At 36.3% G+C, this 23,827-nt stretch overlaps 1 protein-coding gene across 5 annotated transcripts in view; it reads left to right on the forward strand.

Moving 5' to 3' along the window:
- Positions 1 to 23,827, forward strand: part of LOC107743170 (FH1/FH2 domain-containing protein 3-like) — a 190,638-nt gene that overhangs the window by 93,461 nt on the left and 73,350 nt on the right. For all 5 annotated transcript variants that reach the window (XM_016556304.1, XM_016556300.1, XM_016556301.1 and 2 more), the window contains exon 4: positions 22,667 to 22,734. In XM_016556304.1, coding sequence (XP_016411790.1) covers positions 22,667 to 22,734 — 68 coding nt within the window. The remainder of the gene's footprint in view (positions 1 to 22,666; positions 22,735 to 23,827) is intronic.

Genomic DNA, 23,827 nt, shown 5'->3' on the forward strand with positions numbered 1-23,827 from the left:
AGGAAAAATATGCAATATGAAAATAATTGAAGACAAAATGTGTTTTACTGAGAAAAAACAAGATTTGGTTTTTAAAAAGCCTTTTTCCAAAAGGTACATCTGGAAAAAGGGGGGTCGTCTTATAATCAGGGTCGTCTTATATTCGGGCCAATACGGTAATTTACTTACCCTCATGTCATTCCAAACCTGTAAAACCTTTTTTTTATTATTCTGCGGGACACAAAATAATAAATTTTGAAGAACGTTTTAACTCTTTTTGCCCGTATGGAGAAAGTAACTGGGTGTCCAAAAAATAACATTGGTCCCCATTCAGTTTCATTGTATGCACAAATAAAAAATTGATTTGTGTTCCAGAAGAAATTACATGAAGCTGAGTAAACAATGACAGAATTTTCATTTTTAGGCATCTTGTTTAGAGAAGCAGTGATGCTAATTCATGGATTGCCCTTTGTGCATTCAAATGTGATACCTTTAAATTACCAGTCCAGATATGTATCCACATCACCAGAACAGTTAGAGAAAATATAATATGTGACCCTGGACCACAAAACCAGTCATAAGGGTCAATTTTTCAAATCTTAGCAATGCATATTACTAATCAAAAATTACGTTTTAATATATTTACAGTAGGAAATTTACAAAATATCTTCATGGAACATGATCTTTACTTAATATCCTAATGATTTTTGGCATAAAAGAAAAATCAATAATTTTGACCCATACAATGTATTTTTGGCTATTGCTACAAATATACCCCAGTTATTGTGCAGGGGACTCATACTGTAGTTTCACAGCCTCTTTGCTGCGTATTGCAACAAGTGCTTACGGAAGTGCTGCCATCTGAGCCAATACAACTGGAATAAATAAAGAATGAAGGCTGAAGATGATGGGAACATATTGTTTTAACTACAGCATTCAATCAGTCTGAGAATGTACTAATACAGTAGACTTGTTTAGATTCTCTCTCTCTCTCTCTGAGAAACGGCCTATTGTTTCTGGAGTGCTGCTTTTTCATCATACTAAATGCAGTGAGTCTGTAGCGAGTGATTGCTGGCAGGAACATAAGCCCTGTGGCAAACAGGCTTGGTAAGTCTTTTTTTTAATTATTATTTTAGATGTGAAAAGATGTAGTAAAAAAAGTGAATGAGTAGAATAGTTCATGTGAGCTACAGTGATAAACAGTGATTCTTTTTCAGATTATTTCATACATATTTTTTTCTCTTGATTTTTTCATAGGAAATCTTCACAATATACTGGTGTGTGTTACTATAGGTATAGTGATTGTAATTCAGTATATAAAAATTAGGGTTGTGAATAATTTTAAAAAGGTGTACTCATTAACTTCACAGTTTTCTGTGATTAATCACATTATTGCAATTGTCACAGTATCAAAGTAGCTAAAAAAATTAAGTGAATGCATGAAATATTAAAGAAATATTTAATGCATTAAACGTGTTAAACAGTAATGCAGAATCTTTAAATTAACGTTTTAACAGATCCATTGCATTACTTTTTAATGCATTAAACATTAATCACTAACATTAATCACAGAAAAATATTTTTTTTCCAGTATAATGCAATTAACTTATTTCCTCAAAACAATTTTCTAAATACTACATTTAAAATCAGTTTAAAATAATGTGCACTCAAATGAGTTAAAGACTCATATCGGTGACCAATTAAAAGCTGTATTATTTTAAATCGAGTGGGCAGCCATGTTGAAGTCACATGACTAGACAAAAACTCCTCATTTTATCTAGGAGATCCCTATTGTTTGACACTTTCACTTTTCACAAATTGGTGATATCAGAAAACTGATTTTCACATGCTGCATCCACACCACTAGGTGTCAGTATAGAAGTCAAAGATAACCACCATATCAGCTAGTGCATTTACCTTTAATTAGCCAATCGACTTGGTCCTTTAAGATTAAGCATGACTTTACGAACTTCATTAAACTGTTCACACCCAAGATAGGCTCAGTATATTGTTTAAAAAGTGTTTAACCTGGTTAAATAATCAGTATATCTAACAGGAAGAGCTGGTTTATTTCTGTAATGTCTAGTATATCTGATGATTTACAGAAAAAAAAAATGATATAATTACTTAACAGTTAAGTGAATAAATATCAAATATAAGGTTATTTAACAAGTATGCAATTGATTCAATGTACCCTCCCATGAGAGTTGTTCTCAGTTGTGTTGATGCGAGAGTGTGAGGCCTTCAGACGCAATACAGACTGGCACACTGGGTGTGAATCTGTTCCAAATGGGCAAACTATCTTCAGCAAGACAAAGGCCCATTGAGTGTTGGCCGAGTGTCTTTGCCAAGAGTGGAGTATGTCCAATTTAGTGACATCATGAAATAAAGCAGCCTATTCCGCGAGCAAAGCTCCTCTGAATGGCACTGTTATCAGCACCTCAATATGCAGTTTGGCTCTGACCAGGGGGTTTGAGGTTCCCTGAGGACTGCTGTAACACCTTCTCCATTGCTGTATTTATTTTGTCAAAGAGGAAATTGTTTACTGTTGTTTATAGCAACGTTTTAACTTGTAAAGGCCTTTGGCATTAATAGATGCCAGTTGGCTGTGTGTATCGCTAATAAAATTGCCCTCTTCTCAAATGGCTCTGAATGGGACTGATAATATTCATTGCTTGAATTCATTGGGAGTTGCTTGTCAAAGCTGTGGGTGGGATGGTGATGGAGTTCATGTCATATGGAGTTTTAGAAGCCAATAGATTATCTCACCTCAGTGACTCCCAAAAGACATGTAGCCTCAGTGGAGGGATTGATGAGGTGTTTTAAGATATTTTTTGTTTTTATTATTTATATATAAATGACAGCTGTGTGCCATTACTTTTTGGAGTACAGTTCTTCAAAAACATCTGTTATGTGTGGAGACAGATAACGTTTACTGTGGAGACGTGCTGAAATGGCGTTTGGTCTCGTACTGTATCGCGTACCTTGTCAGTGTCGTGCGCTTTGCTTGGCCATTTGTTGGGATCCCTTAATTATCTCTTTATACTGACTGCATTCTGATTCTTATATTTATATTTTTTTATATTAATTGGTATTAATTATTTGTATATTTGTTTATCAAGTAAGATTATATTAATTTGTTTTAGTACAATAATTTATTTTTTATATTTATTTGTTGTGTATAATTTTATTAATATTTAATTACAATTACACATAACTGTACACAAGTTTGGCGTTGGTAAGATTTTTTTATGTTTTTGAAAGAAGAATTTTACCAAGGCTGCACTTGTTTGAACATAAATACAGTAAAAAAAAAAGTAATATTGTGAAATATTATTACATTTTTTTTATTCTATTCTATTAAAAAAAAAAAAATTCCTGTGATGGCAAAGCTAGATTTTCGGCTGCCCATTATGCCATTACTCCAGTTTTTTAAGTCACATAATCTGTCTGAAATAATTCAAGAAACCTTTATTATTATGGTCACAGTTAATAATATGCCCAATATTTTGTGGAAACAGTCATACTTTTGTTATTATATTATATTCTGGTATTATACTTTTGTATTTTACAAACTTTGGTATATTATATTATATTATATTATATTATATTATTGTTTCTTTTGAGTATTTTGAGCTACAGCATATGCTGGATTAAATCAGATTGTTAATGTCATTCATTGAGATGTTGCTTCAGTTGGCTCCCTGTGCTGCTCTTCTAACACCTAACAGCAGAGCAGTTGTCAACAGTATTCCCTCCATGCAGCACAGGCATTTCACCTCCTCGCTGGCTTACCACATCAACTCCCTGAGCTCTAATGTTCACTGATATCACAAAGCAGGTCAAATAGACCAAGCAACCGTACTGAAAACTGTGATTTTTGCTGCCTGCTCAATTTACTTTGAACATTTTATCACAACTTAATTTCATTGGGTGCAATCCATTCAATCTGGTAAAATAGAAGTGTACTTAATCCATTTGCATCGGGGCTACGTGAATAATGTCTGTTGGCATTAATGTAGCGTTGCAGAAACCGGGCAGGGGATTTCCAGTTCCCAGCATGCTTTGCATGGGACTGGATGGGGAAAGTAAATGTTGAATTAAGTGTTATTTTGTTATTTTGTGTGTTTTTAGTTTCTGTTATTACTATTGTGGCGAAGAATGGAGCTTGTGTTTGGGTTGATGACAGGCTTTAATGTACTTGAAGATTATGCTTTTTGCTCTACATGCACATCTTGTCAGTAAAAGGTCACTATGTCGATTAGCATTGCATTATAAATATACTTTATTATAATGAAAATTATAATAATAAGAACTCAGATGAACCATATATTGCCGTAGTCATGTGCTTATTAGTCACGTTGCATTGATGAAAGCATTTAAATCTTTAAATCTAAAGCATTGAAGTTTCCGCGCGAGAGCGCCCTCTGGCCTTCGGATGGAGATTTACGACTGATCACAGAACCGTGCTTCACTGAAAGATACGCATGACAATCGCAGCTTCTTTCTAATTGCGATTTCGATTTCATTTCGATTTATCGTGCAGCCCTACTATCATTCATGATATGGTAACAAGTGAGATTTGGCATGCAAATCTGCATTGTTTCTAGTTCATATATGCCTGGTTTAGTTCCGTGTGTATATTGTGTCTTTTTACGTAATTCAGCTAGGCTGCTGCTTTTTCTGTAACTTTCAACTTTTGGCTTATTCTGGCCAGAAACTGCCCATTTAGACAGAAATAGGTCACATGACTGACATTCAACCATAGTTTGTGTTCAGAAATTTCAAATATTTTACTGACCCCAAATTTTTGAACAATAGTGTATATTGTAACTCCATAAATTTACAGTATCCCATCTCTCTGATGGATCTGATGCAACAAGCCATGCAAGCTTTTGAAAATGAAGCAACTAATTCTTTCCAGGTACCCATAGTCATTTTAAACTGGTACATTTGTTTCCAAGCAGAATGATAAAAACAGTGCATCCATCCAATCATGCCTATTTCTGCCAGATCTTACCATTTTATTTGCAAAATCTGCATGAGATGATTCAAGGACAAGCTGTCTGGGACTGAGACAACATACAAATTTTGAAGTAGACTGTGCAATCTCTTCAAAAAGAGACATTTCCAACTCGAAAGACATTTGCATTTGGACATACTTTTGGAATGCAACTAATATACGGTTATTACTGTCTTGTCCCTCTGCAATCTGTATGATCCTTCGTTTCCTCATTTGTGACAGATTTATTTTGAATCTTGCTTGATTTGCTGCATGGTTGTAAATCCAGCCTGGGAACTGGAAAGGCAGTTAGTCATGTGTGCCTCTGTGTCCTCACAGGCCTTTCAGCAGAGCTGGCTGAAGAACTCTGTAGTATTGATGGTCCCCTTGCTGTGTGTCAGTACGGGCTCACGGCCAATCCCAGAGCTTTGTCTCAAGACAGATGCTTAAGTTGACGAGCAGCACGGTTCATGCTTATTTATTAACAATTAGATGCTCCGAAATATGTTCTCTTCTGTGGGCCTTATGTTTGGCCGACCAGGCGTCGAACTTCGCCAAGAGTTGCAAGGATGTGGAAAAAGAGTGTTTTAATTAGTCTGGGGAAAAAAGTTCTGAATTATTTTGCAGAATTTACCTCCATTAAATTTCTGTTTTTTAGTTGCATTTAATATATTTAGAAACAATGTTTAATGTTGTTGAGTTGGCTGTTTCAATTCCTGGTTCTGGAATCAACTGGAATTGACTGAGGAATTGATTCCTCACTGTTGTTTTCGATTGTTTTTGATTATTTTTTTAAAAACTAGAGTAAGGGTGCCTTCGCACCTGTAGATCGATTGCTTTGTTCCGAAACAGGGATTAAAATTATTACAATGTTGCTTTTTATTCTTGGAACGGTTCGCTTTCACACGACAATGTTTCTAAAAGGACCAAATTTGTTAATACAAGTCACGCGCGAGTAAACTGTTCTCTCATTGGTCAAAGTTTCACGGTTTATTTTCCGGGATTCCACTTAGCTGTCACAGGTCACAGCTGTCATCTGTCAGGATGGAACGACAACAGCTTCACGGGCTTATTGTTGTTTTTTTTGTAGATGTCGTTATATTAATTTATCACTTTGAGCAGGAGTCCAGGATTCATCGGGAAAACATTTTTAAAATGCACATACTAGGAAGAGGAGCAATAAGACGGCATTATAAAATGAATAAGTGTGCTTTGATTCTGAATGGCGAAGATGTGCTCACCCACAGACATGCACATGGTTCATTTTGAAGTATTAGCAAAACAACAAAGCTAATGCTTTTCACGGAACTTACGTAATTACCCATTATATATTGTGATATAGCCTGGTTCGTTGGTACGTTAGATCAGATTGCTTTCTCACTACAACCGAACCGCTCCAGAGTTCGTTTTCAATCGAGCCGAGACCACCTCGTTCATGCGATCTCAGACCGATTGTTTTGGCTTGGATCCGAGCACGATTGCCGTGTTCACATATGCCCAAAAGAACCGAGCTAAGGGGGGAAACGCGGCAGGTTCCGAAACAACGGGCCAGGTATGAAAGCACCCTAACATTAACCTCAATTTGTTGTGACTAAATAATATGAAGACTTACCTCCTTCCTTAAAGGCAGAGTAAGCGATTTCTGGTAGCCAATGTTGATATTTGAAATCACCAAAACAAACACGCCCCTACCCCAAAAGGGTCTTGCCCCTATTTTGATAGCTCCGCCCCACATATACGTACGCAACCCAGACAACGATTAGTTCTGTGAAACAAAGCAAAACCAATGTTACACCGTGTCTACGGACGTGAGCGACTGATTAATATCAGTATCTGTTATATCTGGAGTCCGGAGTGATGCTCAAAACCTTCCATTGTAGACAACAGAATAAGGCAGTTTCACCCTTTAAGGTGAATCATGGAATTTATGACACTAGTTTATTCTTTTTATATACTTTAGACACCTAGAACAGTTCTGCATTTTTGCATCACTTTTTTTTTTTCGGTTACAAAACTTTGTCCAAAATGTAGACTAATCAATATTTGTCAGTCGTATGCTATATTCGACAAGCAGGAACACATAATTAAATAGTGAAAGCAAACCTCATTAACTTAAGTAAATTAAAGGTAATAATAAGCAATATGCGTTCACACATATGGCTTTATGTGAATGTTTCAGTGTGACATAATATGACACAAAGTTGTTAACAATACACACACAACGGATAAAAGAACGGCTGCGATTGTTTTTTTTTTACCAATTCATTGAAATGAACCTTTCAAAAGAACCAATTTGGGAAATGAATTGGACTTCCCATCACTATAAGCAAGCGACCAAGAGACAAATTAATGATCAGCTATCTACTGCAGTGAAAAACTCTATTAAAGAGAAGTCGATTCCCTTTGATTGAATCGAGTCCAACCTTTGGAATCGATTCTCGATTCTCGAGTGGGAGAATGAATTATTTTTTGAAACAATTCCCAGTCCTACCATTGAATGTTTGTTTTGAAGAACGACACAGGAACTTTTTCTTTCTTGGAACGTCGTCAATCCGACAAGTTCTTTTGTCCACAGATCTTATCTCCTTCACATTTTTCCATTTCTGGAAAGTTGGAGACCTGTTTGCTTTCTGACAGGTGAAAGTTCTCTCGCCGACTGAACAAGAGCAGGGAAGTTTGGGAGTTTTTGTGTCTACTGCTCGTGCTCAGCTGCGTATGTCCATTCGCAAGAAGCCACGGTCGACAAACATGTGTCTTTGTTTATTCCTCTGTGGATTCCTAATGGAAACGGGGACCCTCCCATGGCTTGAGCTGCAGATGTACCCCATTTATGACTTTGTTTGATCCCAGAGTTCCATCTTAAAGGATCTGCATTCTTGCTCAAAACCCCTGCCCAGATTACAGAGTTACTGTCCTGTATTGTTCTGTGTAAAACAGAGACTGCTCATGTGATACTTTTTATCTCACAATTCTGACTTTTTTCTTGCAATTGCGAGTTTACATCTTGCAATTCTGGCTTTATTTCTTGCAATTGTGAGTTTTTATCCTGCTATTCTGACTTTATAACTCACAAGTGCGAGTTTATAACTCGTAATTCTGACTTTATAACTCGCAATTTTAAGTTTATATCTCACAATTCTGAGAAAAAAATCAGAATTGCGAGATAAAAACTCGCAATTAATTGTTTTTTTTTTGTTGTTGTTGTTTTTTTTTGCGGAAACGGGCTTCCATATTGCTGAGCATAAGAGATGAAAACGTTTAAAAACGACCACAGACATCTAAACGGTTGTGGACATGATAGATTCGAATTGAAATATTTTATTTTATGAGAAGAAAGAGAGCTTAGAGAGGTACAAAACTAGCACATCTATTTAAGAGATTGGTCATTTATACAGTTACAAAAATATCTGAACAAAGATTCTTATCTAACTGCAGTTTTTCATTTATGGACTAAATGTGTATTTTCATACTTTTTCGGCTTAGAATTATACTTAGAACAACAAGATGAGTTGGCATTTGACCCGGCAGGGTAGAGTTGTAGATATATTTGTAAACAAAAATTCATGATTAGTAAATGATGTGCATTCGTGTAAGTATGCAATACATGCATTTTGTTTTTTTAGTACTAGCATGGGGTTTATTGCACAGTTATTATGGCAAATTAATGTTTGTTTTTGCAATATTAATTTTTAATTGCAAATGTGAGCAAAACTGTCACATTGCACAGCCATGTATGCAAACAGATGTGTAACAACCAATATAATAATGTTCAGAGCAACGCTGGTTTCATGGCACTGTGTCAGTGGATCTGTGTGTACAAAGGATCTTTGAAGCTTATCAGAACTATTTTCCTCTTGGATGAACTTATGTTCCATTATGACATCTTCTAGGAAAAAAGGGAATCAGTGCCTTGAGTGAAAGTTCCAGATACGTCACCCAGAAATTGTAGACCCGTATTTTGGTTCAGATCTGCAGCGTTTTGACAGTTACGTACTGGAAAACTGGAGCAAACTTTTGGATGATTCTCCAGTATCACCAGGTGTCTTAAATACATGACTCTCTCGGCTTGTGTGTATATTTATGTGCTTGAGTGTGTGTGTGTGTGTGTGTGTGTAAAATCCCCATCTGTTTTCCGATACAAATCGTGGCATGTGTGTATCTCCATTTTAGACAATTTCCTGATGTTGTGCTGGCTTATAACTCATTCCTTTAAAATCTAAGAAACCACCACACTGCAATTCACATTCAGTGACAGAAATCTGTCCATCAAATGTGCTTTTTTAAACACGCCTGATCAAACGACAGAGAGCGAAAACAGGTTGATGTTACTCTAACAGCTCGTCGACCCAAACTCAGGGCCTCTCTATGATTAATCTCCATTTTGCGGCTGCGAGCACCTGCTTTTTTTTGGGGACAGCGGCACTTTACGAGGCTCCAGCTATGAAAATAAGTGCATGCAGGAGTGGGCCATGCACCACAGGGCTTTGAAATGCAATTAAGTACTTTCAGCATCTGTTACTGCAACAAGAGCGCTACAGAGCTTTTGAGGATGACTGAGGAGCTGCCAAATGTTCTTACTGACTGGCCGCGCTCCAGACGTTTGATGCAGCACCCTGTGGATCTGTTGTTCTTGAATGACACTCTTAAACATACACTCGAACTAAAGTCTATACCCTGCGCATGTGCTTCCATATCCTGGTACATGTTTACGGGGAAATCTAATGTGGTTATGTGTGTGTATGTACTTGCTTTGCCTGTCGTTGCTTCTGTGGGTTAGTGCGTTACACTGTTGGTTACAAATTTCTGAGGGCCCAGAGATCAGAGGGCCCAGTTTTTTGGTGAAATTAGTTTTTCACCAAAAATATATATATATTAATTTTTTTTTTTTAAATAACTGCCTTATGCTCACCAAGGCTGCATTTATTTGATAAAAAATGCAATATTGCAAGTAATATTGTGAATTATTATTACAATTTAAAATAACAGTGTTCTATTTTAATATACTTTAAGGTGTAATTTATTTCTCTGATGGCAAAGCTGAATTTTCCAGTCTTTAGTGTCATGTGATCTTTCAGAAATGGTTCTAAGTTGATTTATTGGTCAGACACATTTATTTATTTATTTATTTATCAATGTTAAAAACTGTTGTGCTGCTTAATATATTTGTGGAAACCATGATACATGTTTATATCAGAATTATTTGATGAATAGAATCTTCAAATGTATAGCATTTTCTTTTTATTATAAATGTCTTCACTGTCACTTTTGATCAATTTTACGAATCCTTACTTAATAAATGTGTTCATTTCATTTTAATTAAATTAAAGACAGTTCATAACGCATTTACCACATTGCAGCAATTAAATTCATATTTAATTGTCATAATATTTACTGAATTCAAAAATGAGCCTTTAAAAAAAAAACAAAAAAAAAACCATTATTTTAAAAATGTTTAATTTGTAACAAAATCTGTTGTGAAATTGATTTTGATCTGTAATCTAATTATTGTGTTTTCCCCCAACTTTTCATAAGTTATGACCAAATTTCAGTCTGTTTCTCACACAAAGCTATGGATTGACTTCAGAAGACTCTTAATATAGTGCGTTACTACATTTATTATACATTTTTTGTGTCCTTTTTGAAGATCCAAAGCTTTACAAATTTTTGAAGATCCACACTCAAATTTTTGTGTCCTTTTTGAAGCCCCAAAGCTCCAGTCTCCAGGATGTCAGACTGTACCTTCTGTGGATCCTGTGGATGGTTTTATCACACGCAGCTCCATCTTTGACCTAGTAACAATTAAGATTACTGCACTCTCCCCTTCCCTTTTTAAGTCACTTGGGTAGAACTTTTACAATATAAGCGATCTATTAACACACAAATAATGGGTGTCTCAGGTTTCCTGCACAGACAATGGTAGCTTGTAGTAGAGGGATTTTCACAGTCTGATGGGAACCTCGCAAAGAAATGCCGAACGAGCACAATCCCAGGGTTAGATATCAGAATAGGGAAAGGTGATCAGCTCTGGCTTATTCAGCAGGGGTTTCATATTCCACAGTCCTCGCTGGCATTCAGAGGAGTGGAAGAGAAAGCTTTTGTACACGAGTGCAGTTGAGTCAGCATGTATCAGCATGGTGCATTTGTGTTGTAACTGCATCCTACAGCTGAGTCTGGTGGATTCGGCACCAAATTCACAAGTGATCTTTGTTCATTGGAATGAGTCATGTTGGAGGCTGTGTTTAAAATATTGGGGTGGATGACATTTTTGAGTATCTTTTTTTATCTGAACAAGCTTTGAATTGATTGATCTGAATTTGAATTGATTAAAACAAAACTTTCACAAATAGATGACTCTGTAACCTGGTTATTTTTAATGAATCACTCAAAAAGACTCACAAAGTTTAATAAATACTTCACTAAACAAACTCACAAATCCACTTAATTATTACAGCATTGGTAATTATTACACTATGTAATTATTATGTAATTATATATAATTACATAAATTAGTGAATCAGCACCTTGCTCACTGATATCCTTTTTCAGAAATTTTCTGACCTTGAAGATTCTTAAAACTTAAATTGTTATCATGGGTGTGTGGAAGTGATCACATTGACTGAATTACCTCTGGAATTATTCATATCTGTTATCATATAGTAGAGGTTTAAATATTATACATAAACAAGTTTGGTATCACTTTAGTACAGAGACCAATTCTCACTATTAACAAGTTGCTTATTAACATGCCTATTATTAACATATTGGCTGTTTATTATAGTACTTATAAAGCACATCCTAATCCTAATACATAAACTTAACAACTACCTTACTAACTATTAATAAGCAGCAAATTAGGAGTTTATTGAGGCAATAGTCATAGTTAATGGTTTGTTAATAGCAAGAGTTGGACCTTAAAGTGTGACCACAAGTTTTAATGCTTCAGAACTGAAGAAATCAAAATGAATGGTGTGTGTGTGTGTGTGTGTGTGTGTAATAATTGGCAATGTTCATGACTGTGACTTAAATGACTTAAATAAAATGTTATTTTTTTGGTTTGACATTTGTGATAGATCCTGAATTTTTGCTGATCATCCACCCCTACCATATACCATACATCAAAGATCCTTAAAATTAGCCAGTTGCTTTTATGAATCACTGCACACTGTGAATATTTTTTACAAATCCTCAGATTCCATGTAGTATGCCAACACATGACTCCTAATTGTTTGCATTTTTCTTAATGTGGTTTCAAGTCTTTTTATCCACCCCCTTTTAAATGTTTTATGAGTTGTTTTCAAATTCATGCTTTATTTAAATTCAGGCGTGGTGGCGTTTTGATCATGAATCCTTCACAAAGCCTTCTGTTCCCAGTCAAAAATTTTCCCATAAAAAGAGAGAGCCTTTCTTGTCAGCCTCTGTTGCTGATGAATAACGAACTGAAGGATGGTTGTCTCCTTTGTTACCTATTTTCTCTTTGTTACCTATCTTTTCTAGGGGTGGGAGAAAAAATTGATCCATCGATGCATCGCGATTCTCTCTCCAATGATTCTGGATCGATTCTGAGAATTTCAGAATCGATTCTGAGCTTAGTTTTTAACCAGATGCGTGATGACGCTGAGTTTGCTTTAGAAACTCCCGTATTCTGCTTGCTTCCAATTCCTCACACACATACACCACTCGAACCTTCCGTAAAATAATTTTTCATAAAGTTCGGAAAGGTTGAAGCGAATTACAAGTACATTCGCGGGCTTCATTGCACAGGATGCGCTTTGTTTGATGTTACACTCAGGGGCGTAAATTTCATCTAACAGTGGGGGGGGACAATAAACATAACATTTCTCTATTTGAAGGGGACACAAATAATACAGCTAAATTGTACTTGTAAGGATAAGTATACACAGAAGAAAGCCTTACTACTATTAGTGTAACAGGGAGACCATGCCAAATTAGAAAACTTCATGCTGTTGTAGTCGCACCGCGATAGCGGTCGTGTCCATTGTAGACATTACTATCCGTCAAGCAGGTTATTATTGCTGAAATAGCGGACTAATCGACAAATACATTGGCATTATCTGTATTAAAGAGAAAATAATCACTTCATTAGATGTTTAAGTGAATAAAATAGCCTTGACAGCCTTACTTACTGTAATTCCACAACTGTTGACTTTACTCTCACTCAACAGACTTGTGTGTGTAGGTGATGAAGGGTTGCCAGGTTTTCGCAAAAAAAAAAAAAACCCTGCCCAATTGCTACTCAAAACTAGCCCAAAACTAGCCCAATCACATTTCGAGGGTTCGAGGGAAAAATCGCATTCCTGGAGCTAAATATCACGTTAGGGGCGCTTCATCCTACGGTAATGAAAAACAACCCGCGGCAACAGTGTTAAAGTAGCCCAATTCCGCGGGGAAACCGCGGACATGGCAACACTGATTGATGTAAAAGAGGAAAGCAGGCATTTGGACCAAAGCACTGTGAGGCAAGGGAAGGGGAGACTCAAAATGTTTCTAAACTTAAAACACATTTTTGCCCCGTTTGCGTTTGTGTTGTTTTACTACTTACAAAGTTATTTAAAGTATAAAACATTGTTATTTACAATACACAGTGTGTACAAATTTCCGCCTATGGTTACACTTGAAGTGTGCGGTCTCGCCCGTCGGTATTTTCTTTACAAATGCTCTACGAAGTCATCATTTATGTTGTTTGGAATGCAGTGGACTTATATATTTAAAATATGAACCTCAATAACAGAAGGCTGCTTTCAATTTCAAATGCTGACGTGCTCTTTGTTTGTAAAGACTTCTCGCGCATGCGGCTGTGCGCGACTCCGTGTAAGTGGTTTAAGGCACTTGCGTCTCAAAATGGTTTTATGACGCAAAATTAATGTAAACACAGCCAGTTATGTCTTAAGGGATTAAACGGACAGGACAAACCACATTAATTCTTATATTTCAAAAGAGATCCGTGCGTGAATGCAGCTTAATAGATCTCCCGGTGTCTATGATGTCATAGTAAAAAACAACAGTAAAGATGAAGAAAAATCACTCACAGTTCTTGAATGGAAAACGTTTAGATAATCTTAAATACTTTTATATATTTGTATATATTTTTGTTAGTTGTGACTGCTTCTATTGTCCTCATTTGTAAGTCGCTTTGGATAAAAGCGTCTGCTAAATGACTAAATGTAAATGTAAATACTGAAAGCACTCTTTGTTTGTTGTTTGCAATATGTTTCTATGCTCCTCTTTATTATTTGCTTCTTGCTTGTATGTTTTGAAGTTATATTAGTTTAAAATACTTAACATACAACTGTTTTAATTTTTATTTTTTTTCAATTTGTAATTATTTTAAAATTGCTTATTAAGGATATGTAAATGTAAGGATTTTAAGATTCTCAAGTCGGTAAACTAATTAATTAATAAGGGGGGGAACAAGTAGATCAAGAATCGTTCTGGAATCGGATCGTGACTCCCAGAATCGGAATCGGAATCGGATCGGATCGTGAGGTGACTAAAGATTCCCACCCCTAATCTTTACACAGTTCATGGAAGCCATTGCCAGTTGGGCTGTTTTCTGCCTGTGTGGCCCATGCTAGGCTAAAACTAATCAAACGCCAAGTACCAGACTTCCATCTGGCTCTCATCAAAGCACAGAATACATCTGAACAAACGTCAAGTGGCAGGAACAAATTAATTAAAAAGTTGCCGTGCTTCCATACACAATGTGTTGAAGAGCTGGCTAGTTAACATCGGATGCACATCCACACACAAACGCACGTTGAACGTCCTCTTTAAAATCTTCATTCACACGCACAGCTGTTTAATTCCCTCGCTGCCCCACCCAGTAAGTCCTTTTCAGTTTTGGTTTCCACCGCTTTTGAGTGATCTCATCATTACCTGCATTTTTGCCTAATGTTTCCCACCTGCCTGTGTTTATCTGCATTTTCTGACCTATCACCCACTCCATGTTTGGACCGACTGAGAGGATGAAAGCAGAGAAGCCTGTCAGGCCATAAAGCGGGATGTTACGAGCCCACACTCATGTTGGGGAGGTTTTCACTGTAATTACTCCTGTTTTCTCTCCATAAATGAAGAACAGAGCAAAAGAGGTGGAGGGAGAGAAAATAATGCAGGTGGTCTGAAGAGACTTGTTTGCGATGCAACGGAAGTAGCGTCAGATCTTTTCCTCCATGTTTTTAAGGAAATCCAAATGGAATGGATTATGGAAAAACAACAAAAACATGTGGGGTGGGGTGGGGACTTAGTTCTATGCATCGTTCTATGCATTTCTAATTGGAGAAGTCTGACATCTGTCACCAGAAAGTTTTTTGTTTCATCAGAAGATCAAGTTATGTCATTTTAATTAAATATTACAAGAAAAACATAATGAAACATATGCATGGATGAATTGTTAAGAGTAAGAGCAATAAGTTTAGAATTTAAATTTCATGTTGACTTTAAATGGGTCATATGATGCGATTTCATTTTTTCCTTTCTCTTTGGAGTGTTACAAGCTCTTGGTGCATAAAGAAGATCTGTAAATTTGCAAAGAGGGCATAGAGGAGAAACAATAATGTATAGTATGTGGAAAATAATGTGTTTTTTTTACTTTAAACCGCATAAACACATTTCATTACACCAAATACACAAAATAATGTTCTTTTTAGCAGCATCATATGACCCCTTTAAAGGAATTATTCACCCAAATATCTAATTCTGTCATCATTTAATAACCCTTATGTCGTTTCAAACCCATATGACTTACTTACATCTGCTCTTTTCCATCTGAATGCAATGAATGGAGACTGGAGCTGTCAAGTTTCAAAATAAATGCAAAAGCACTATTAAAATATTATAAATGTGATCCACACAACTCAAAGGCTGTATTCAAAGTCTTCTGAAATCATACAGTAACTTGACATGAGAAATTATAGAAATTAGTAAACAAAAAAATGAAGAAATTATTCACTGATAATCTTCCATTTCATTGAGCTGTTAACAGCTGTGAGTTCATAAGAACTAAATCAGTCAATTGAATCATGTGAATCATTTGTGAATGACTCAAAGAATGATTATTTTACAACCTGTCACTAAGCTTGAACAAGTTCTGACAATGAAAGTGAACATTTTCATCAATTTATGAAGACTTTACTCATGAGTATGTGTGTGTTTTCTCATTTTCCCATTCAGATCCCACTGTATCGCTTCCCCACAGCCCCTACGGCAACTGAGAGGCAGCAAAATTACTGCTCCTACTTTTATTACTGGATAATTATTATTATTATTATTATTAACATCATCAGATGGAGGCGTTCACACACCGGTTTCAGAGGAGACATGACCTTGTACCTCAGAAAGCGCTGAAAAGGGTGTAAAGTTGTAAACGCTGATTCATGTTTTCATCCTTGTATTCCCTCATTTTAGCTTTTATATGGGCCGCTGAAGGGCAGCAGGTGCCATTTGTATGATAATATTTGAACTGCAATGCCTCAGGTCACATGTAACCCTCACACACTTTCGCTCTTAAAGGGTTAATTCACCCCAAAATGGGGTTTTCCAAACCTGTATGACTTCTATATAACACAAAAAAATCATTTGATATAACGGTTTTTGTGCATACATTGAGAGTAAAAGGGGTCTAATAAACAACATTGGCCCCCATTTTCATTGAATGAACAAAATATCAAATATTAATTTATCTTCTTTCATGTTCCACAATTATAATTCTTTTTTTAGTGTTTAATGTGAGTTGGCAAATTAGTCTATTAGTTCCACCAATAGATTATATATTTAGTGGCGTATTTAAAGGGGTGGTTCATTGCGATTTCACTTTTTTAACATTAGTTAGTGTGTAATGTTGCTGTTTGAGCATAAACAATATCTGCAAAGTTACGAGGGTGAAAGTTCAGTGCAAACGGAGATATCGTCTTTTAAAATTCTGGTAGTTTAATGCCTGCGAAAAAAAATAAATAAAATAAAACGAAGCAGTAACACATGTTAGACTGCACCCCATAAACACAGTCAAGCCTAGAAAAAAACCAGTGAACCACCCCTTTAATTTTTGACTGAAGTGAAAACCAGGCTGTGAGGGATAGAAGTACAGTGTGTTCCTGGTTTATTATTTTCAGGATTTTATTTTTTTTTTATGAATGGAAAGTTTAAAGGGGTGGTTCATTGCAAGCGATTTCACTTTTTTAACGTTAGTGTGTAATGTTGCTGTTTGAGCATAAACAATATCTGCAAAGTTACGAGGGTGAAAGTTCAGTGCAAACGGAGATATCGTCTTTTAAAATTCTGGCAGTTTAATGCCTACAAAAACGTCTGGTATGGTCTACAACAAGTTACTTCCTGGGTTCGTGACATCACAAACCCAGATAAAGCCCGCACTCAGGAAAAGGCAGCAAAGGGGGCGAGGCCTTGCAGCGCAGCTTTAGAGAAGAGGAAGAGAAAACTAGAGGTGCACGTAAAAATCTACATCTTTCCAAAACTCTTACAGTTTTGAAAATTGTGAGTTTTGCAAATTACGTTAGCATGCACTCTATGCCTTTACACAACATTTACTTCTGTTGCATAATTGTCACAGGTAATAATTTAAAATTGCCTAGAGCAGACAAGTGGACAGTGCTGTGAATATTTTTTATTTTATTTTATTTTATTTTGCATGTTTCTGCATCTATACCACAAAAATCTGCAGCTAAACCACAATAAATATAGCCTGATATTTTTTGTTTTTATATTTTATTATTTTTTATTTTATTATAAATATTTTATTTTATTTTATTTGGCATGTTTCTGCATTTATACCACAAAATGTACAAAATAAATCTGTTTACAAGATAATAATTGCACGAGTAATATTTATAAATTAGTTTAAAATTAATTTGAATGAATGATATTGGTTACTTTCAGCAAAGTTTATCAGTTGATATACACTGTTATAAGTACTGTTATTTTATTTTATTCATTTAGTGTTCAAATATTTTTTAGGACCACTTTATATACACTATAAATATATACATCTCTTTCCTTGCTTTCTCTGTCTCACACTCTCTGACTGGCTCCTTTGTCTGTCTTTCTCTCTGTCCATTATTATTATTTTTCGTCCTGAACGTGATGAGACAGAGGACAGTACTGCGGGCACTTATCCCTGCCAGCTGGTATGGAACTAATCAGAGCTGAAATATTTCTCATTAAAGGAGGGCCTCACTCTCCCTGTGCTGTGTGCTGTGTGTGTATATGTAAGTGTGTGTGTGTGTGTGTGTGTGTGTGTGTGTGTGTGTGTATCGGTCTGCAGATATGCATGGTTGTATGACAGGCGGGAATAACTCGGTGACAGGTTTATTGGAGAAAGGTCTGTGTAGGGCTGAGTTACAGTAGACTGACTGAGCCGACATATAGAGAGATCACGCAAACACAGTAGCAAAATTACTGAGCCGGTCTCACACACACATTCCAAGAGAAGGATTCAGTGCATGATACAACAAGATCCGTGTCGTGATTGTGGTTTTATGACTGTGGAGAGATCGAATGTGTTTGTCACTGTGTGATCTTTGTGATCATCACATTCACGAGACTCATCCAGAAACCGCAGAGAGGAACTGGAGATTAGCTGAATCAGCGCGTGTCTGATTGCGGATCGCTGAAGCTCTCTGTCTCCGGTGGGCCGTGTGGCAGTATAAGAGGGTCCGTGAGAAATGATCCCACGCTCACCCTCCTCTTCATTACCCTTCATCCTCCAGTGATCACAGAGCTCTGCTGCCAACCTGCCAGTTTACTGGCTTAAAGCAGGAGGATGGAGGTCTGGGCTGAGTGTGGAGTGGTTTAGGGGAGGAATTCTGGGTAACGTGAGAGACAGTGATTACGTCGGTGGTACAATGGTGAGATAATAGAACAAGAGCAGGAATGTACAAACAGTTTGATTCTCAAATGAATGAGTTTGATGACTCTAATGAATTGATTCTTTTTATTGAATTAAAAACATTAAGCTTGACCAATCCAGGTGATTCCTAAATGAAAGAGTCTTATGAGTCAGTTCTTTATAGTGAATTAGAAAACACTGAATCTGAATCATGAACAAATGACTTTTATGAACCAGTTCTTTTCAATGTTTGTTTATTTTAATGTTCTCACTCTGTAGGAAACATTGGGTTGTGGCATCCACCAGCAGGGTAAAACCGGGTCATGCTAATCAGCCAAACCTCGACTCATTTTGCAAATAATTTTCGAAATCATTGTTTTCGGACAGTTCTTTTAATGAATCGTTCAAAAAGACTGACTCATGTGTTATAGATGAATCAGTCTTAACAAATTATTCCATCAGAGTGGGCGTAGGTTTTTCCTCCTGCTAAATAAATAAATAAATAATGTAGAAAATATTGATGGGTAGCAGATTTTAGAACCACGATTAAAATATATTTCCAATGATGTAGCAAAAACTCGCAAGCTCTTGTCGGTAGTCTTGAAAATGCTAGTTTTGTTGGAATCCAATTTGGTGAATCAGAGGTAGAGTTAGAGAGAGAAAATGCTGACTCTTGAGAACACTGAGTTCTGAATGAGAAAATGATTCGTGGGAAAAAAAGAGAGAAAGTGAGGGCCAAATATGGAAGTCCCAGAGTAAAGGTTGCAGTCCTTTTTGTCTGGTGTCCTCTGTTCCAGCAGGATCAGAGAAATACAGGGAAAGGATGGATGGAAGCTTTAGCAGAGATGGTTTTAAGGTTCTTGACAGCAGGAGATTGAGGAGGTTTGGAGGCCAAGGTTGCTTGAACAGAATGTGCTTTTATTGTTGTTTGTGTTGATTCTGAGAGTAATTTTACAAGACATGGTATTAAATGTGAGGAAGAGAACAAATTATCACCAGATGCTGCTGAGGTCTACAGCTCATTCCTCAAGTCTTTCAGCCTGTATGTCCACTCTTCAAGAGGTGTTGTGTTAAGAAGAGTTCAAAGTGTAAAACATCTTTTTTTTATAATTTCTCCTGTGCATCCTAATGTTGCAAGTACACCATTTTTGATTCCCTGAAAAGTGTGACACCTATGACTCTTGTGCTATAATTGCTCTATTTGAGCAGCGTGAATAGTCCGGACATGGCAACTTGTGGCTCAACCGGTAACATTTTAGTATAGAGACCAATTCTCACTATTAAATAGTTGCTTATTAGCATGCCTATTATTAACATATTGGCTGTTTAAATACACAAATGGAGAGCTTATTTATTCAGCTTTAAGATGATGTATAAATCTCAATTTCAAAAAATTTACCCTTATGACTGGTTTCTGCATGACCATATTTGACATCCCTAATCCTACCCAATACCTAAACTTAACAACTACCTTATTAAATATTCATAAGCAGCAAATTAGGAGTTTATTGAGGCAAAAGTTGTAGTTAATGGTGAGAATTGGACCTTAAAATAAAGTGTGACTTCTCAACCAATAGTGTGAGTTTGAGGACGGAACTATCGTTTTTTTTTTAACCAATGGCAGACAGGAGGAGTGTACAGGAAGCCTGTTTGATACCAGTTAAACCTGCAGTTCACCTAAAAAAAAAAAAAAAAAATTAGCTAAAAATGTATGTACTGTCAGGCCATCCAAGATGTAGATGAGTTTGTTTCTTCATCTGAAAAGATTAGGAGAAATTTAGCATTTTTGCTCATCAGTGAATCCTCTGCAGCAAATGGGTGCCATCAAAATGTGAGTCGAAACAGCAGATAAAAACATCACAATAATCTTATTCCTCCTTTAATATTTTTGTACATTATATTATGACATTAGTGGTGACACTAAGTTTAATGATCTATCACTCTATCACCATTAATGCCATTAGTGGCACACTTCATCTTTAATATCTGTTTGATGAGCCCTGCATTCTACATACTGGTATTTGACAGGGAAATATCATGGGAAACTGTTTTTTGCAAATCATATCTGTTGGGACTTTTACTGTGCAGTCTTTGCAATATTTACAAATATTTAGATGCAAGTTGGAATGAAAAATTCTGAATCTGAACAGGATCAGAACTTTGTACAGCCCCCATGTGACTTTCTGTTCGAAATGAATGATGGTTTGTCATCTGTTGTTTGTTTTAAACCATAAAATTCTGGCTTATATGTTAGAGAGAGGTAAAAATAGTGACTGTTTTGTTGCAGGAATTGTTGATTATAAGTGTATTTCACTGAAAAAAGAACATGGTCCCTTTAAAAGAATGTTTACATTACTAAAATGATTGGGTAATCTTTTAAAGTTCAGCTTGACAATTTTTTTCTGGGATGTTTTTGACAAGTTGTTTCAAAGAGACTTGTTTAACTTAATTGTTTTGTTCTTTATAATCTGGATCTTGAGATGCACAGGTGTGCCAGAGGTCTTTTCTTCCTAGAGGTGGCTTTGATTTACATCTGAGTAAAGCCAGATTAAAGTTCTGACACATTGGTTGAAAAGTAAGATGGCTGGCTTTGGTTCATGCGGTTCTTGTCTTTGCTCCACATGATTTGTTGAGGCCCACAACAGAAACATATGCCTGAGGTAAATCACAGTGGTGTGGTCCTGTCAAACCCAACACAAAACCCTGTCGTTACTGAATATGAAAACAAGTTCTGGAAATGTGCCGGCCAATTATAAAGCCAAACCGGAAGAAAAATTCCTCTCTGGCACATAAACGGAAGACTTCAGTTGAAATACTTGAGAATATTTATAAAAAGGGTGGATATGGTGCTCCTGTATGTAGTATTGTATTTCTGTAATTATTAGCAATGAAACCTGTTAGCAGTTTAATCTCTTCCTGTCTTAGCGATTGGGGATTTAGAGAATTAACTAGTAGAAAACTAGTAGAACTTATGTTATCCATACCGGGACCAGAATTCAATCAATAAGAGCCAAATGTGAGACAAATTGCCAGTTGGAAAGTAACTTATTTTAGGCTTACATGTTATGTGTCCACTATATATTATACATTTTATTCAGTTAATGCAAAGTACCATTGGCAGTTGTGGCAAAACATTTTCGTACCTTCCTTACATACGGTGTAGATGACATTACTTTGGTATTATATTTGCTAGTTAATAGACTAGTATTCCTTTTCACATGCGTATAATAATGTACGCATGCAAAAGCTTGCATTGACACACATACACACACACACACACACACAGAGAGAATGACATTCACAAACACACACTCAGCAGTAGGCATGATTAAATTGGACTCTCAGGCTGCCAATATTGAGGTCGGAATGTTAATGAGAGTTCTCTATGGGGACACATTGAGAAAGAAAAATGGAGAGAGAGTATAGTATGTTGTGAGCTTCGGCCTGTGGTTTCAGTATACAGCTCCTCAGAGCCATCGATAAAGAGATAATCAAGGATACTAGAGAGAGAGAGAGAGATGCATGCCCATTATTTCATATAGGTGCTGAGTCAGAGGCTGAGTCTGTCTTTAGCTACTGCACTAATGCACACAGACATTACTCTGCTCAACCCTGCTACACGCTGGCAGACTGAAGCACTGCAGTTTGAACAGTAAACACAATGACACAAAGCACAGTTCTTTTCCTGGGCTCCAAAGTGCTTGAGTTATGGAGCATATGTCCCCTTAATATATTAAAATAGCCCAAAGGCTCCATCTAAACTTGCAAATGTTAGAAAGTAAAGCACATGAAGATCAACTCAAATCTCTTTTCCCTGTTTTCTCCTGCAGAAAAGCTCTACAATTCGACCGGACGTGAGCTGCGAAGAGCGCTGTTCTCTCTCAAGCAAATCTTTCAGGTAAGCTTTCCCACTAAGACTTAGCGTTAGCGCAGAGCACCTGCTAATGTCTTATTGTCAGCAGCACATGTGTGTGAGGGTGTAACTGTGTTTTCATGCATGTTTCAGCTGTACGGCTATGCTGGAATTTCTCTCACTGCACAGAAATTGCCAGATACCAAAGCTGGAGTCTCCATCATTGATTGATTTTAAAGCTGTGCTGGAAGCTACTGTTTTTCCTCTAGAGAAACCATGTCTGACCACCGCATTGTGTGTGTGTGTGTGTGTGTGTGTGTATGAGTTTTAGCATTTTTAATGGCAAAAGCACCTGAAACTTTCACACCTGTCAACAAGTGTGTAATTTAAACCTGCCAGAGGCTATGCATAAACACACACAAATACTCTGTAGTAGAAACAAACACAAACATACATGCTAGCTTTGTGAAAGCATATATACACAACTTTCCTGGGAAAGCTACTGAAATGTAGCTTGCCAGGCTACAAACTACTCATAATTCATAGTTAAACAACAGTGAAGCTAACCTTTTTACGCTAAAAACTAATTAGCTATAATACAAAATGCTAACAAAAAATAGCTAACTACATATGAAGCTAGATAAGAGCACACTATATGATTTAGAATTTAATTGGTGCTGGTACAAAATTGGTATTTTGAACGAATTAATTGTGCAATAACGTTAAATCTAAACAGAATTTGCTAATATACTGAACAATTATTACATGCACACTATTTGTCTTAATAAATGGAGTCAGAAACTATAGGAGCCTGTTTTTCTCCTTCAAAGTAAAACATAATAATAATAGTAATAAAGGTAATTGTAAAAGGCTAAAAGAGTAAAAGGCTCACCAGCATGGGGTAAAAGGCACACGGTATTGATTTCTTTCGTTATTTAAAAACTGTTGGTTTAATTATCTTAAACAAACTGAAAATCATAAAGAAGACCTTTGTCTCAAAATATATGCATTCATTTTAATGATTCTCATTTGCTACTTAAAAGGTTAGTTCACACAAAAATGAAAAATAGCCCATAAATTACTCACACTCAAGTCATCCTAGGTGTATATGACTTTCTTCTTTCAGACGAATCCAGTC

Source organism: Sinocyclocheilus rhinocerous, unplaced genomic scaffold, assembly GCF_001515625.1.
Source record: "Sinocyclocheilus rhinocerous isolate Xijiao unplaced genomic scaffold, SAMN03320098_v1.1 scaffold946, whole genome shotgun sequence".
NCBI lineage: Eukaryota > Metazoa > Chordata > Actinopteri > Cypriniformes > Cyprinidae > Sinocyclocheilus > Sinocyclocheilus rhinocerous.